The sequence below is a fragment of the Gracilinanus agilis genome, chromosome 3, assembly GCF_016433145.1.
Source record: "Gracilinanus agilis isolate LMUSP501 chromosome 3, AgileGrace, whole genome shotgun sequence".
Classification (NCBI taxonomy): Eukaryota; Metazoa; Chordata; class Mammalia; order Didelphimorphia; family Didelphidae; genus Gracilinanus; species Gracilinanus agilis.
In genome coordinates, this window is record NC_058132.1 from 468,495,511 (window position 1) to 468,510,266 (window position 14,756).

Consider the following 14,756-nt stretch of genomic DNA (forward strand, 5'->3'; position numbering starts at 1 on the left):
TACTGCTCTGGTAAAATGATGCCTATCTAGTATGAATGAATGAATGTAGCTTATGTTTTAACATCTTGAAAAGTAGAAGTTTTCAGGAGGACTAGTGAATTGTTATAAACCTCCAAATACATTCAGCAAGAAGCTACATTAATATATAGAAGATACAGAGGGTTTGCTTTGCAATCAAGTACTCATGCTACACAGCACTGCAAAAGTTATCTATTTCTCTAAGTAAATTTTCTTGATCTTGCTTTGACATGATAAATATCCACATTTTTTCTGTCTCATCATGCAAACAGAATGTTGGCAAATGGTTTTAAAATCATGATAATTATGATTATTATACACAAACTTCACTTTTAAACAACCTAAAACATAATAGTAACTCTTAGTTATTTCAAAGCAAATACTTTCAAACACTTTTGCCTTGTATTTTTAGAGTTGGTGACATTTTATAGGTTAAACAATAATGTATAATTATAATTGAACTTTTATATATAAAATCAGCAACAATAGCTTTCTTAGGTTTATTTCTTTAATATATAATTCCCTTGTCATAATAGTTTCTAAAAATCTGAATTGAATTAAAATCAAAGTTATAGATAGGAATTTTTGCTCTTAAGTGCCATGAAATTTAAGCTGGAGGGGACCTTAGAGATCACCTACTACAATCCACTCATTTTTGAAGGAGGAAATTTGAAATTAATTGACTTGCCCAAGGACATACAAACAATCTGTAGCAGAGCCATGATTAAATCACAAATCATAGGATCATAGACTTAGAGCTGGAAGAGAGCCTCAGAGTTTAACCTCACTTTACAGATGAGGAAATTGAGGTTGAGAGAAGTTTACTTGTCCAGAGTCACACAGCCAGTATGTGTCCAAGACAGGATTTGAACTTGAACTCGGGTCTTCCTTACTCTAAGTCCATCACTAGTCCTAGATGCCTCTAGGTCCCCTGACTCTAAGTCCAGTGTTCTTTCACTATTTAAATAAGCTTTTGAATACTTGTATCAGTTGCCAATCTGATACATAAATAACATGCTAATACATTCTCTAATACAATAAGAACATTCTCTAATACAATAAGTAGAGTTTTAACTAGTTTTTGTAATAATAAGAAAGCGATGGTATTTTAAAATATTGTTTGTTTTAAAGTTTCCAAAATCCCTCAGAGAGAAAATTGGAAAGCGGTTTGGCAGAACTTATGTATACACCAGAATCTTATACCATATAACTCAATAAGTTCCAAATGGATACAAGACTAAATATAAAATGTCACATTTTTAAAAAATTAGAGAATGGAAGGAAATACCTTTCACAACTATAAATAGAAGAAGAATAACAAACAAGGGCTAAAGGTGATCATAGAAGACAAAATGGACAATTTCAAGTACACGAAATCAAAACTTTTTCCACAAATAAATGCAGCCAGAATAAGAAGATAAACTGGCAAGTGGGGAAAAAGAATTTTGCATCAAATATCACTAATAAAAATTCTGACACTCCAAATGTATAGGGATTTAATATAGACACATAACACCATGAATCATTCCACAACAAATAAGAGGTCAAAAGATACGAACAATTTTCAAACACTACAAATTGTTACTGTTATATGAAAACAAGCTCCAAATCATAAATAAGGGAAATGCAAATTGAAATAATTCTGAGACTTTATCCTGCACCTTGCAAATTTGCAAAGGTGGAAAACAGGAAATAGTCAATGGCTATGGGAGAATAGTCATATTAATACTTTGTTGATGGAGCCATGGATTATTTGAACTGTGTTGGACAATAATTTAGTGTTATTAAAGAAAAGTGATCAATCTGTTCATACCTTTTGACCCAATGAACCCATTCATTGAGATATACCCACAAGAAGGTAAAAGACAGAAACAAAGGCCCACTATATACAAAAATATTCATAGTAGTATGTTTTGTTGTGGTAAAAAACCTGGAGGTGATGTCCATTGAAAGGAAAATGGCTAACCAAGCTATGGAATGTGGATGTAATGGAATATTATTGTACCATGATGAATCTCAAGAAACATGGCAAGATTTGGATGAACTCATACCCAATAATTAGGAAGGATATTATACAGAATGATAATAACAATGCAAATGAAAAGAGGACTAAAAGAAAACTGAAAGCTGAGAGAGTGAAAAACCAAGAATGGTCCAGGAGAATCAATAATGAAATAGCCCTGCTAATGGCAGAGAGGCAGGGGACTATGACAGTAGGATTTTGTTGTATCCACTGCCAGATGTTGTCACTTCTTGCTTAACAGTTTTCTTTTTTACAAGGGAGAGTTCAGTTGTATGGGTAGGTGAGGGGATTAGGACAAGTATTTAAACAAAGGGAAAATATTACTTCTTACTACAGAAATGGAAAGTAAAATTGAGTTGGAAGGTACAGAATAAAAAGAACTTATTCCAGTGGGCTACAGAAATTTCTTAGAAAGACTATATAAGGAGTTACAGTTAAATAAGCCAATATACAAAGGTCACTTGCTTTGGCCTTGTTTCAAAGATTCCCTCTGACCTCCAAAGGAATGTTTAATTCTTCCTTTCTTTGGGGAAATTTGTTTTGAAGAATAAAAGAAGTGGAAAATATCTTCTAAGTCCCACTGAATATTTCACTTAATATCAGAGGGGAAGTCACAAGCACAATCTTCCCCAAATCAAGATGAATTAGTCATAAATTAAATATTCACTTTGTGTGATTGTGGCCTGGGCGATAGGAAACCAGGGCCAAGATATTCTCTTAGTCCTGCCTCCCAACAGGGACTGGAAGCACAAGGCTTTCTGTATCATGTGCCCAAAGCCATTCTGGTCACTATGGGTCAAATTAATTGCTTCCATCATTAATTTATTAATAGAAGAAAAACAGAAAGTTTATCAGTGGTACAAATTAAACCATATTTCACTGCAAGATTAAAAAAGAATTTAATAAGCTTCCTCAAAGTGACATGTTGAATCATATTGGGAGTCCTTATATGAATGCCTTCCCCAACGCTCCCATTTTTTTTTTATATCTCAATTTTTCATCATGAAAGGAACTATACTAGGATATCACTATGAACTTCAGAATGGAATTCTGTAGAGGGTGGGTCAGTCATGGGGAATAAGCTATTGGTGTACCAAATGAACCTTATTAAAAGGTGGCCATATATATAAGTCAGTTCCATGGCATGGATCATCTCCTGTGAAATATAGCACAAGTTAATGAATTTATACTTCTAGCAACTTTCTACTGTACACATTTGCATCTGTTAACTTTCTAGAGGGCTGAAATGGTTTTATCTCCTTTGTGCATTACACTTAGCATGTTCAATAAACACTTATCATGAACAACAATAAAACTTTCATCCAAGAAGTGAAAAGTTACATCATTTTCCACTGATACAAGTGATATTCTTTTATTCATTATACAAGTTGTAAGTGTTTTAAAAAAACACTCTGCCTTATGAACAATTTCTTTCTTGATTCTCATGTTCTTCCCGAATGCAGAAATCTATCAATCATAGATAGTCATTGCCAGGCATTATGTCCAGCTCCAAGTCATGGAAAAGGATGACTTAACAAGAAGTTCAAGAACAAGGGACGGTTCTCTTTGGAGCTTTTTTTGTAAAGTCCAATCTCCAGTACAAATGTTATGAACAGTTGCTCAAATCCCTCCTTTAATATCACACTTCTTACAACAGCCCACCAACCAAATCAGCCATATTGGTCCTGCAATTAAAGACCATCATTCTTCCTTCTCAACAGAGCAAACCCTAAAGTTTTCATTGGGTTATCATGAAAACTACAGTCAATCCTTCAGATCACAGAAAGTATACCATGCCAGGGTATCCAGGGGAGTACTATAATTTGCTTTGGACAGGCCTTGTTGACTACATGGGGAAAATTAACAGAATTCCAAGTTTTAAATTTTCAAATGAAGGTTACTCATCCAGGAAAAAGTCTTTGCTTGTCTTGATGCTACAGTCTGACACCTTTACCCCTACCTTTTGCTTCCCGATCACAATGGCAGGAGAGATAAGAAGAAGAACAACACAACTGAAGCCAGGGTTTCCAAAGGAGGTTTCCCCAAGATAACTGATTGGGAACTGTACTGAGTGTCTTCGTATGGTTGTCCGCTGCTTCTTGCATGACTCTCAGAATTTCATGAAAATGATTTTCCGTTTTTGAAGTTAACGGATGTCTTTCCTTTGGGTCTTTGGAGATATCAAAGAGTAGGGGTGGATTGTGACGAGTGACGTAATGCCCATTGCAAAAGCACACATGGGTTGGAAAACAGCCATTGGAATCATCTGGTTTAAACTTTGGCGTAAAGAAAAAAGCTTTCCAGATAGATGTGCCTGCAATTAGGAAAAAAAAGACAAAATTGATGAAGCATTAAAAAAAAACAAGTAGGTATTATTAAAGCACAGTGAATAAATACCATTGCTACTATATGACATATTTCTTATGGACTTCCAAAAGGCAGGACAATATTTCTGGCTAAGAATTTATTGCAATCTCGGATTTTCACATAGCAATCTAGGTAAAGAACTGTGAATGTGTTGGTGTGAGCACTCCTTTAACTGTATGAAGCACTCACTACTCTTTCTACAACTTAATGAATGGTCTTAGAAAGTTTCTGGAGCCAAACAATTCACCACCTAATGGAAAACTGAGTGGTGAGTCTTTCTACTCAGGGTTAGACTGATTCTCAGATAAAAGACATAACATAGATGAGCAGACCAAATTTTTCTTTTCAAGCCTGTTAAAACGTGCCAGGGCTTACTCCCTGCTGAGACAGCCTTTATGAAGTATCACCCAAATAGTATGATGTAGATGAGTATAGACCTCCAATTGTCTTTATTGGTCAAGCTTACATAAAATTGCACACAACTGTGTAATATGAAAAAATGCTACAAATCCTGATGTCATTCCAAAACTTTTACAGTTTGAATTATAGCAAGAAGAATTTAACAAAAACAACTTTGAGCAAATTAAATTGTTCATTAAGGAAAGAACTGATTTTTATTGAGGCAAAATGGAATCCTGGAGAATTATTTCTAGGAGCTCTAAAAATTTTAATTTTAGCAGAAAACAGATTTGCCAATAGTATAATAGGGTAGGCAATATTTTTCAGTTTCATCTTCATACATCTATAGATCTGTATTATTTGAAGAGCTGCATGTTAACAAAGGAAATACTTCAATGAATTAGAAAGAAGTATGAAAATCTTATTACCTAAGATAAAAACCAAAACCCTTCACTCTCCTTAAATCTTCTATTTCTAATCAGCTGCCAAGTGTTATAGATTTTATTCTTACAACATTTCTCCTTCTGTCTATACACAGTTATCAATTTAATTGGACCCTCATTTCTTACATGAACTTATACATGCACATGGACTTTTTTAATGTCTCCCTAACAATCGTTTCTCCACTTTCCGCATCTCTCCTCTAGTGATGAAACTCATATTCCTCAAGCAGATCTGATCATATTACTCCCATGTTCAAGAAGCTTCAAGGTCCCTTTTGCTCTATTACAAAATGCAAACTCCTTGGTTTATAATTTTAAATCTTTATTTATATATGTATAAAATTATATATATATATATATATCTCCAAATCAACTTTCTCAACTAATTTCACATTATTCTTCTCCAATGAACTAATGTTTCAGTTAAACTGGACATTTTGCTGCTCACTGTCCATGACATCCTTTGTAAAGGCTGTTCCTTATACCTGGAATGTTCTTTCTCTCCACTTGCAATTCTGGAATTCCTAGCTTCTTTCAAAATAAATCTCAAGGGTCAGCTCTCACAAAATGTTTTTCCTCCTCTCTCTAGCTTTCAATACTTCCTCCCTATCCCTACCCTGAACTACTTAAGAGTCAGCAAGGAAGATCGGGGTTTGAGAACAGGCACATCCTGGGCTATGTGGTTGGGAGCAAGTTATTGAAATTCCCATTGGTTCAAGAAATTCTCTCAGTAATTACAGAGAAGGTGCATATATTCATTAGTAGAGAGAATTTTCTCTTTGGAAATTACTTATATCAGTGAAGTCACAGGTCTCTTATCAGCCTTCACAATTATATTTATTTGTGTATTTGTTGTTTCAGTGTCTTCTCCATCCTGCTCTCCCTTCACCATCACCTTCACTCAAGAATGTAAAGTTACTTGAAGGGTTATTTTTTTCTTTGTCCTTGAATCCTTATCACTCAGTGTAGTCTCCAGCTCAGAGAAGATGTAAACAAATGTTTGTTGAGTAGAATTGACATGACATTTAAACTAGCTACTGGCAAAAAAAAATGTAGTACAAACAGGGATGTAGAGGAGAAAGGGAAGTTTTGGTAATATATTTAGCAGGAGGAAAGGCAAAGAGTTGGGAAAAGACAGGGCATGTTTGAAAAATGGTGAATAGTCCAGATTAGCTGAAGCACAGAGCATGTGAAATGGATTTGTGAATGATAAGGCTAAGATAAGGGCAGCCACTTGGAACAAAGGATAGAAGACTTGCTTTCCTGAATCCAAATTTGGCCTCAGACACTTACTAGTTGTGTGACACTAAGCAAGTCACTCAGCCCTGTTTCCCTCAGTTTCTTCATCTGTAAAATGAACTAGAGAAGGAAATAGAAAACCACTCCAGTGTCTTTACCAAGAAAACCCCAAATGGGGTCACCAGGAGTTGGACCCTACTGAAAATGACTCAGTAACAACAGGGCTAATTAGATAACTGGGCGGTCGAACTATGAAGGGCTTCAAATTCTGATTGGCGATGGGATTTTATTTTATTTGTAGGTCTTCAGAAAATGAATACACAGATGTGTGTTTGTATATGTGTGTATGTATACACACATACCTGAATATAAACTGTCACAAGAAACTATATGTATACATATACATATAGTTTCTTGTGACAGTTTAATATAATCCCAGTACTATTTTATCAAATAAGAACAAATAGAAGCATAGGTCTAGAGCTGGAAGGAATCTCAGAGGTAATTTAATCCAATTCCTTCATTAGCCTGCTGGCCAAACAATGGCACAAGACTTGTTCAAAGTCACAAAGAGTATCTAAATAAACATCGGGCACAAGATATGAACAAATGTTCCAAAATTGAGAAACTCTTCTTTCAGAGTGAGTGTTCTTTCCCACATACCATACTGAATAGAAAGTGAGTGCTATGCCACTTTATATGTACTGAGCCCATTCAGCTTCTAGAGATTTGATCAAGTTAGAACACAGATTATTCAAATTATAAAGAGAATTTGGGGACATAGTAATTTTGAATCTATAACACAGCCTTAAATGTAAGTAAGGAACCATAAGATTCTTTACAACTTCTTCCTTCATTCTTCACCACATATGACACATTAGCTTTAGGAGCTTATTCAATGACAAGCTGACAGCCAAAAGATTTTCTAGTTCACTTAGACTCTCCTTACACTCAGTAATCAGGGACAGCTCATTGAAGGTTGTTACAGAATGAAGAAGGGGAAAATATCCTTTAATGGTTCCTTAGAACATTACAAACTGGGAGGATGTTTTAAATTTGACATTTATTCAAGTTACAGTGTGTGCAAAATTCTGAGGTAGTACAGCCTCTGAGAATAGTGTCATTTTTAAGAATCTATATCTTACATTTTCTTTCAAAAACTCCTACTTTACTGAATACAATTATTCCATTTTGATGTCAACTGGAAGATCAATTTAAGGATCTGTCAAAATACTTTAGGCATATTTGCCTGGAAAGGTCAATGCCAGTTATTATGCTGAGCTTTATGTATATTGATGTATATAGTTTAATACTATAGAATAAAGAAAAAATTAATTGAGAATTATTATTCAGTAGCATATTAACAGTTTTTGTTTTCTTCTAAGAATTAAGAACAGTTAAAAATGAAAAGAAGCTAAATATACTTCATAGTATTCTTACTTAAGCAACATGGACTTAATCAACAAAAAGAAAGTATCAACTTTTTATCCCTAATATGGTTATACATCTTAACTTCCTTTATTTCAATAAATTCTTTTCCTTATTAGCAATTAGATGTTTTCAATACTTAAAGTTATTATTTGACAGAAAGGAAATAAATGCCCAGTAATTTAATAAACTTTTCTGGGAGTTTCCAACACACACACATATTATGTGTTACAAGTATCCATTTTGTTTATGTTTGGAAAACAATTTTATTTTTTGCTTCTTTATGTTTACAGAAGTATTTATGGAGAATACAGAAAATGATTTGAATTATTTTCTTTTAGCTAGTGAAATAATTAAAAATAGGAATCACATTCTTTTGAAGTATAAAATAAATAAATCAAAGAGTGTGTATGTGTTTTATAATTATTATTGGTTTGTGATTAGTGAAACCACTATTTCTAGCAGTGGATAAGGGAGGCGACAGCAAAAATAGTAACAATAACTGGGGATCAAACTATGTGTCAGTCACTTAATAGTACATTATTTATCATCTCCTTGGTGAAGAGAACTCTGTATGAAAGAAAGGGAGAAGGAAGAGAGAGTAGGAGAAAGAGAAAGAGAGAGAGGCAGAAATAGAGACAGAGACAGACAGAGAGACAGAGACAGAGAGAGAGGGAGAAAGAATGTATGACAACAGTTCAGAAAGCTGCTTTGCTTCTAAGAACCATTTTTTTGTCTAAGATTTGCCTTTTGGACTATGTACATGATCCAATGGGGTGGCTTGTCATTTTAGAAATGACATATTTCTCCAATTTGGGGGAGAAGAATAGGGCATAAAATCAGGGCACTAAGTCATTACAATTCATCCACAGTATACACACACACACACACACACACACACACACACACACACACACACACACACACAAATGCATACTCCTATATTTGTATGTGCATATTTCATTTTTTAAAACATAGGTGGAGAAGGCAGCTAGGTGCCTCAATGGATTACAGCCAGGCATAGACACAGGAGGTCCTGGGTTAAAATCAAGCTTCAGACACTTCGTAGCTGTGTGACCCTGGGAAAGTCACTTAACCCCCATTGACTAGTCCTTACCACTCTTCTGTCTTGGAAGCAATACACAGTAGTGATTCTAAGATGGAAAATAAAGTTTAAAAAAACATAGGTAGAAAGACACCTTCCATAAAAAAGTCTCCAAATTAGTGTAAAGTCTCATAAGTCATAATGTTGTTGATATGATATAATATTGACTAAAACTTGCTTCATTTTGAAATAGTTTGGTCTTTGGCTAACATAAGTGGTAAATTTCAAATAACTCATTTTCTATCGCACTAAAATACTGTTAGTTAAACATTTAAATAGTTATACCATTTGGAGAAGCAACTATGAAAAGTCCTTAAAATGCTAATATTACTTTGACACATTATAATCTTCTTTGCTGGCATGATTTTTAAAGATGGTGAACATGTTATGAAAGATAGCATTTTCCTTTTCCATTGAGGGACTAGAGCATCTACATATGGCACTTCATTTGTATGTATTAGTACTTTGAAGGCAGGCTCCAGTTGAATTTCTTTATCTCTCCATATGGACTAGCATAAAGCCTTTGGTGGTGTAACTGTTAACAGTTCACATTACTATAGAATCTCATAGAGTTTACAGCATGATTTTTTTAATACACAACCCTGTGACATAGGTAGCAAAACAAGTACTTCCATTTTACCAGTGAAGAAAGTGAGGGACACAGACTTTAAGTGACTTGCTCAAGTTCACACAGCTAGTAAATAATACAACTGGGACTAGAACTGAATTAAATAAGTACAAGTTCATTGATTCTATTCCAAGCACTCAATAGATGTTGACTTTATACAAGCAAGATAATTAATTCACTATAGATTTTTAATTTTAATATTTTTAAATATGACTAATTAGCAAATAGTATTTGATCAAATCATGGTTATACACCACACATTTTTAAAGATTTTACTTTAATATAAAGATTTACAATTGCTTATATGACCTATATGCATTGTTGAAAGGTTTTGAGACAAGTACAAGAGCTTTTCCAAACCAAATTCTATACCATAATACAGCTTCACAGTCCAACAGGTACAAAAAGTACAAGATCTCACTGTGTTTATTGTTTGTTAACTATAAGAACTACACCTGATTTTTAGAGCAAAATACTGCCATCAAGGCTCTCCTCTAATAAGATATTTCCATGAATGTGTCAAAATTATGAAATATCCTTTGAGAAATGTAACAACAGAGATAAGTTTGTACGTTGACCTTCAGAAGATAAATTTCTAACTATGCATAAAACAGCATAAAACTATCATGGAAGATGTCTAGAAAAGATGGAAGACCTTCCAGATACTTTCGTTTGTGTGTAGCATAATGTTAACGCTTTCAAGCCCTAGCACATTATAAACACTGCTGCATGAGATCCATGGAAAGAGATGAAGGCTTTTTGTAAAACTGAAACTGCATTGTTATTTCATTGGCATAGAAAAGTCCCAGATGAGGAAACTCCCGTTCAGAATTTGTCAACATCTCTCAACAAATTATAGTTTTAACTAGTCACCTAATGTGCTGAGGGGTTAGATTACTTACCCATCATCTGACAGAGGTGAAAATTGAGTTTTCTTGGCTGTGAGGATGGTTCTATTCACAATACCATGATGCCTCACTGACATCTCACTTAATATACCAAAATTATAACACTTTCATACTGGAAGCAAATTAAGCCCCTCATTTTACAAATGAAGAAAACTATCTCATAATTTGGCTATAATTCTATGACTTGCCAAAAGTCATACATATATGTGACAAAGATAGAGGTTTGAACCCCATAACACGCTGACAATGCCTACAGTTAAGGCAAGAATAGTAGCTGATATATAGGGCAGTGAAATACTGGTTGTAGCCAACAGTACTAAAGAGGAAATCATCCTCTGTCCTTCTGAAGCTGTTGGACTGAATGGGAAGTATGGAGTTATGCCACCACAGTGGGAGGACCACAGAAGGCTCGATACAGAGATAGTGAGTAATGAGGGATTTTAGGATTGCCTTATTTTATTTGTACTTATATTATCCCTTCTACTAAATCAGGGGTTCTTAACTTTTTGTGTGTCATGGTTTCCCTTGACTATCTGCTGAAGCTCTGAATCTTTCTCAGGATGTTTAAAAATTCATACAATATGTAGAATTACAGAGAAAACTAGTGATACTGAAATAAAGATGGAATTTTTCCCATCCAAGTTCATGGAATTTCAGAAGTAATATATCCATAGATTGATTCCCTGAGGATCCATGAACTCCAGGTTAGTAACTCATGTTCTAGATAAAAACAGGTCGTTATCTCCTTTTTTTCCATTGCTTGTGTATATTTACATAAAGAGAGTACAAATGATGGGAGATGAGGGGCTGGGGAGGAAGCCAGTGGCTACTTGTATACACAGAATTGAAATAGGTTGAGAATCCTCATCTCTTGCAAAATTGTTAGGGAAATTTCCCTAAATGGGGGTTAAGAGCTATATGATGGTGTTTTTATGAATGATTGACATAGCCAGGGCAACTAGGTGGAATGCTGGATAAAGTGCTGGACTTGTAATCAGGAGGACCTCAATTCAAATCCTGCCTCTTATTCTTTTTTTTTTTCAAATAAAAACCCTTACCTTCCGTCTTGGAATCAATCCTGTGTATTGGTTCCAAGGCAGAAGAGTGGTAAGGGCTAGACAATGGGGGTCAAGTGACTTGCCCAGGGTCACACAGCTGGGAAGTGTCTGAGGCCAGATTTTATCCTAGTATCTCTCGTCTCTAGGCTTGGCTCTCAATCCACTGAGCCACCCAGCTGCCCCCCTGCCTCTTATTCTTAAGAAATATGTGATCCTAGAAAAGTCATTTAACCTTAGGTTTCCTAACCTGTAAAATTAGAATGATAATTGCACCTGCCTCTCAGACTTGTTTTGGGGAATTAAATAACATATGTTAAGTACTATATAAATTCCAGCTATTAATAATAACCTAGACCAATAAGCTCACAAAATAGTAGAGAAAATAATTCCCAATGAACCTGAGGATCAGTTGTCCTAAACAAATCACCAAAAAGCCATCAAGTTTATCTCCTTACAGTCAAGCTGGTTAGCTTTAAACTCTATGGTCCAAAGCAAGAATCTTCATTCTTCCAATGCAAAAGAAGTGAGGGGAGCAAATGAAGTATAGAAAAAGTGGTTAGATTCAAAGCCAAAAAAATGGGAAGAGACAGATATGGTCCAGGTAGAATCACACACACACACACACACACACACACACACACACACACACACACACACACACACCTCTGTTTTGAAATGGGAGAAAGAGAAAGCTCTCGTGCCAAATTATGCCCTCCACTGAAATACCTGCTAGTTATAAAAGCAGGAAATAAAAGAAAGGAGAGTCTAGGACTCTGACCTGGTTTTAGCCTGACCAAGTATATCATCAAATAAAATATATTGTTTGAAAGGAAAGAGAGCCAGATGAAATCTTTTCTGAAACAAACTGGCATAGTGCTTATGAGCCTTGTTACCTGGGTGGCTCCATGAGTGCCTGTGTCTTGCTATATGGGTGGACATGACTTTTTTCCTGCTCTGAATACTATGGTTCTTAGAGAAAACCTTGAACATGATGTTATATTATAGACTGTGTAAGGGTCCAGGAAAAGAATATACTGCTGGTGTTGTTAGCAATAGTTATGTCCTTAATGGCACTTTCATGAGCTCTTTTCTTTTGTTTTGTGTGTGTTAGTGTCAGATTACAGAAATCTGCCAGTCAGAAGTCACAGGATCCTAACACCTTATAAATATGGTGAATGATATTTATCCAAGCTAAAATGCTTATTACCTCTCCTCAGTATATTTCTGACTTCACACTCATTAAAGCAAATGCCAAATGTCTCACACTTTCCTGTTGGACCATAGAAAAATAGCAAATGCTAACATACAGTGAGATAATTTAAATAAAGGACACTGGATTTTAGTTTCCTTCTAGTGGTTCATTGAATTAACTTGTGTTTTCCATATCAAGAATAATTCAGTTGAGATCTCTAGAATTCTTCACGAAGTCAGGTAAATTGGAAGAAGGCAAGCCTACTGAGATGATTTGGAGAGATGCTTTGGAAAGTCAATACAGTCAATCCTAAACAGTGAGCAAATGGGCTTATTTAAGCTAAAAATCCCAAAATGGCACATTAGAGGCAAAACAGCCAAACTCTCTCAATATTCTCTTCTAAACAATTTCAAAATAGCCTCAAATCAAATTCTGCAGTGTCAGAAGGTAAAACTGAGATATTTTTCCAGCCTAAGAAAATTTAAGAGGTCAGCAAGAGAAGTTTATAACACTGGGGCAGAAACCTGTCTGTAGTCTATACACAGTGGACCCAAAGCAGCGGTAGCAGTTTAGACCTTTCAGTACAGAAATAGTTAACAGAGTCAGACAGCTGGTCAGAAAGAGATTACTGGGAACCCTTTGCTAGCACTGGTATAAGCTGACACTTACTGGCAACTCTATTGCCTATATGCAGTTCTGGATTGCACTTCTGGGACAAAGAAGCATATACTAGGGTTCAGCTACAAGGAAGTAGGGGCCCTGGTTGCAATTCCAAGGCAAGGAGGGCACTAGCCCTTGTGGCTGCAGGGAACAAAGTGTCTTTCCTAGCTTAAGACTGAGCTTAAAATATGATCTTCCAAAAGGTGAAGGAGATAAAATTACAATCAAGCATCACCCATACCCTGAAAAAGAGAGTATAATCCTTTGGGGTGGGGGTGATTTAATAACACAGAGGACTTTCAAGAATCTTTGATGAAAAGACCAGAGCTGAAAAGAAACTTTTAAATTCAAGCACATGACTCAAGAAGCATATAAAGGTAAACCTGAGAAAATAATCATAAAGGTCTCAATAAAATTAAACTGTTTGCATTCCTATATGGAGAGATGATACATGTAATTCCTAAGAACTTTATCATTATTAGGAATGTTAAAAGTTTACACAAAAGGCATGGATGCAAGTTGATTATGTTGAAATTATCTTTAAAAAAAGGATGAGAAAGAGGAATAAACTGGGAGATGAAAGGGAGAAATAGAATAGGGATGTATTTTCTCACATAAAAGGCATGTAAAGAAGAACTACACTGGAGGGGAAAATGGGAGGCCAGGAAATGTTTGAGCTTCACTCTCATCTGAATTGGTTCAATGAAGAAAGAATATATATACATATACACTCAGCTGTGTATAGAAATATAACTTACTCAACAGGGAAGAGAGAAAGGGGATAAGAGAAAAGGGGTAATGATAAAAGGAAGAATATGTTAAGGGAAGAAGTTAGAAGTAAAAATAGACTTTTTAGGAGAAAAAGGAAAAAAGAGAGAGAAAAGAAAGAAGAAAATGAGACGAAGGGAAACACATAGTAATCATAGTTAGTAATCATATGTAAATATGAGTGGATGAGTTCACCCACAAAAAGGAAGGATAGTAGAATGGACTAGAAACCAGAATCCAACAATACATTGTTTATGCACACTTGAAACAGAAAAACATACAATTAAGATAAAATAAAAGTTAAAATAAAGAGCTAGAACAGAATCTACTATACTTCAGCTAAAGTGAAAAAACAACCATGATCTCAGACAAAGCAAAGGCAAAAATAGTTCTAATTAAAAAGAATAATCTGGAAAACTACACTTTACTAAAAGGTTCCATAGATAATGAAGTAATATTAAAAAACTTATTGTAAGTTTCTCTGATAAAGTCCTCATTTCTCAAATATATACTGAGTATA

At 35.0% G+C, this 14,756-nt stretch overlaps 1 protein-coding gene across 1 annotated transcript in view; it reads right to left on the reverse strand.

The window, feature by feature from the left end:
* Window positions 1-3,975: 3,975 nt before the first annotated feature.
* STS (steroid sulfatase) overlaps window positions 3,976-14,756 on the reverse strand; it is a 179,939-nt gene continuing 169,158 nt past the window's right edge. The window contains exon 10 of the mRNA XM_044670388.1: window positions 3,976-4,355. Within this exon, the coding sequence (XP_044526323.1) occupies window positions 3,976-4,355 (380 nt within the window). The remainder of the gene's footprint in view (window positions 4,356-14,756) is intronic.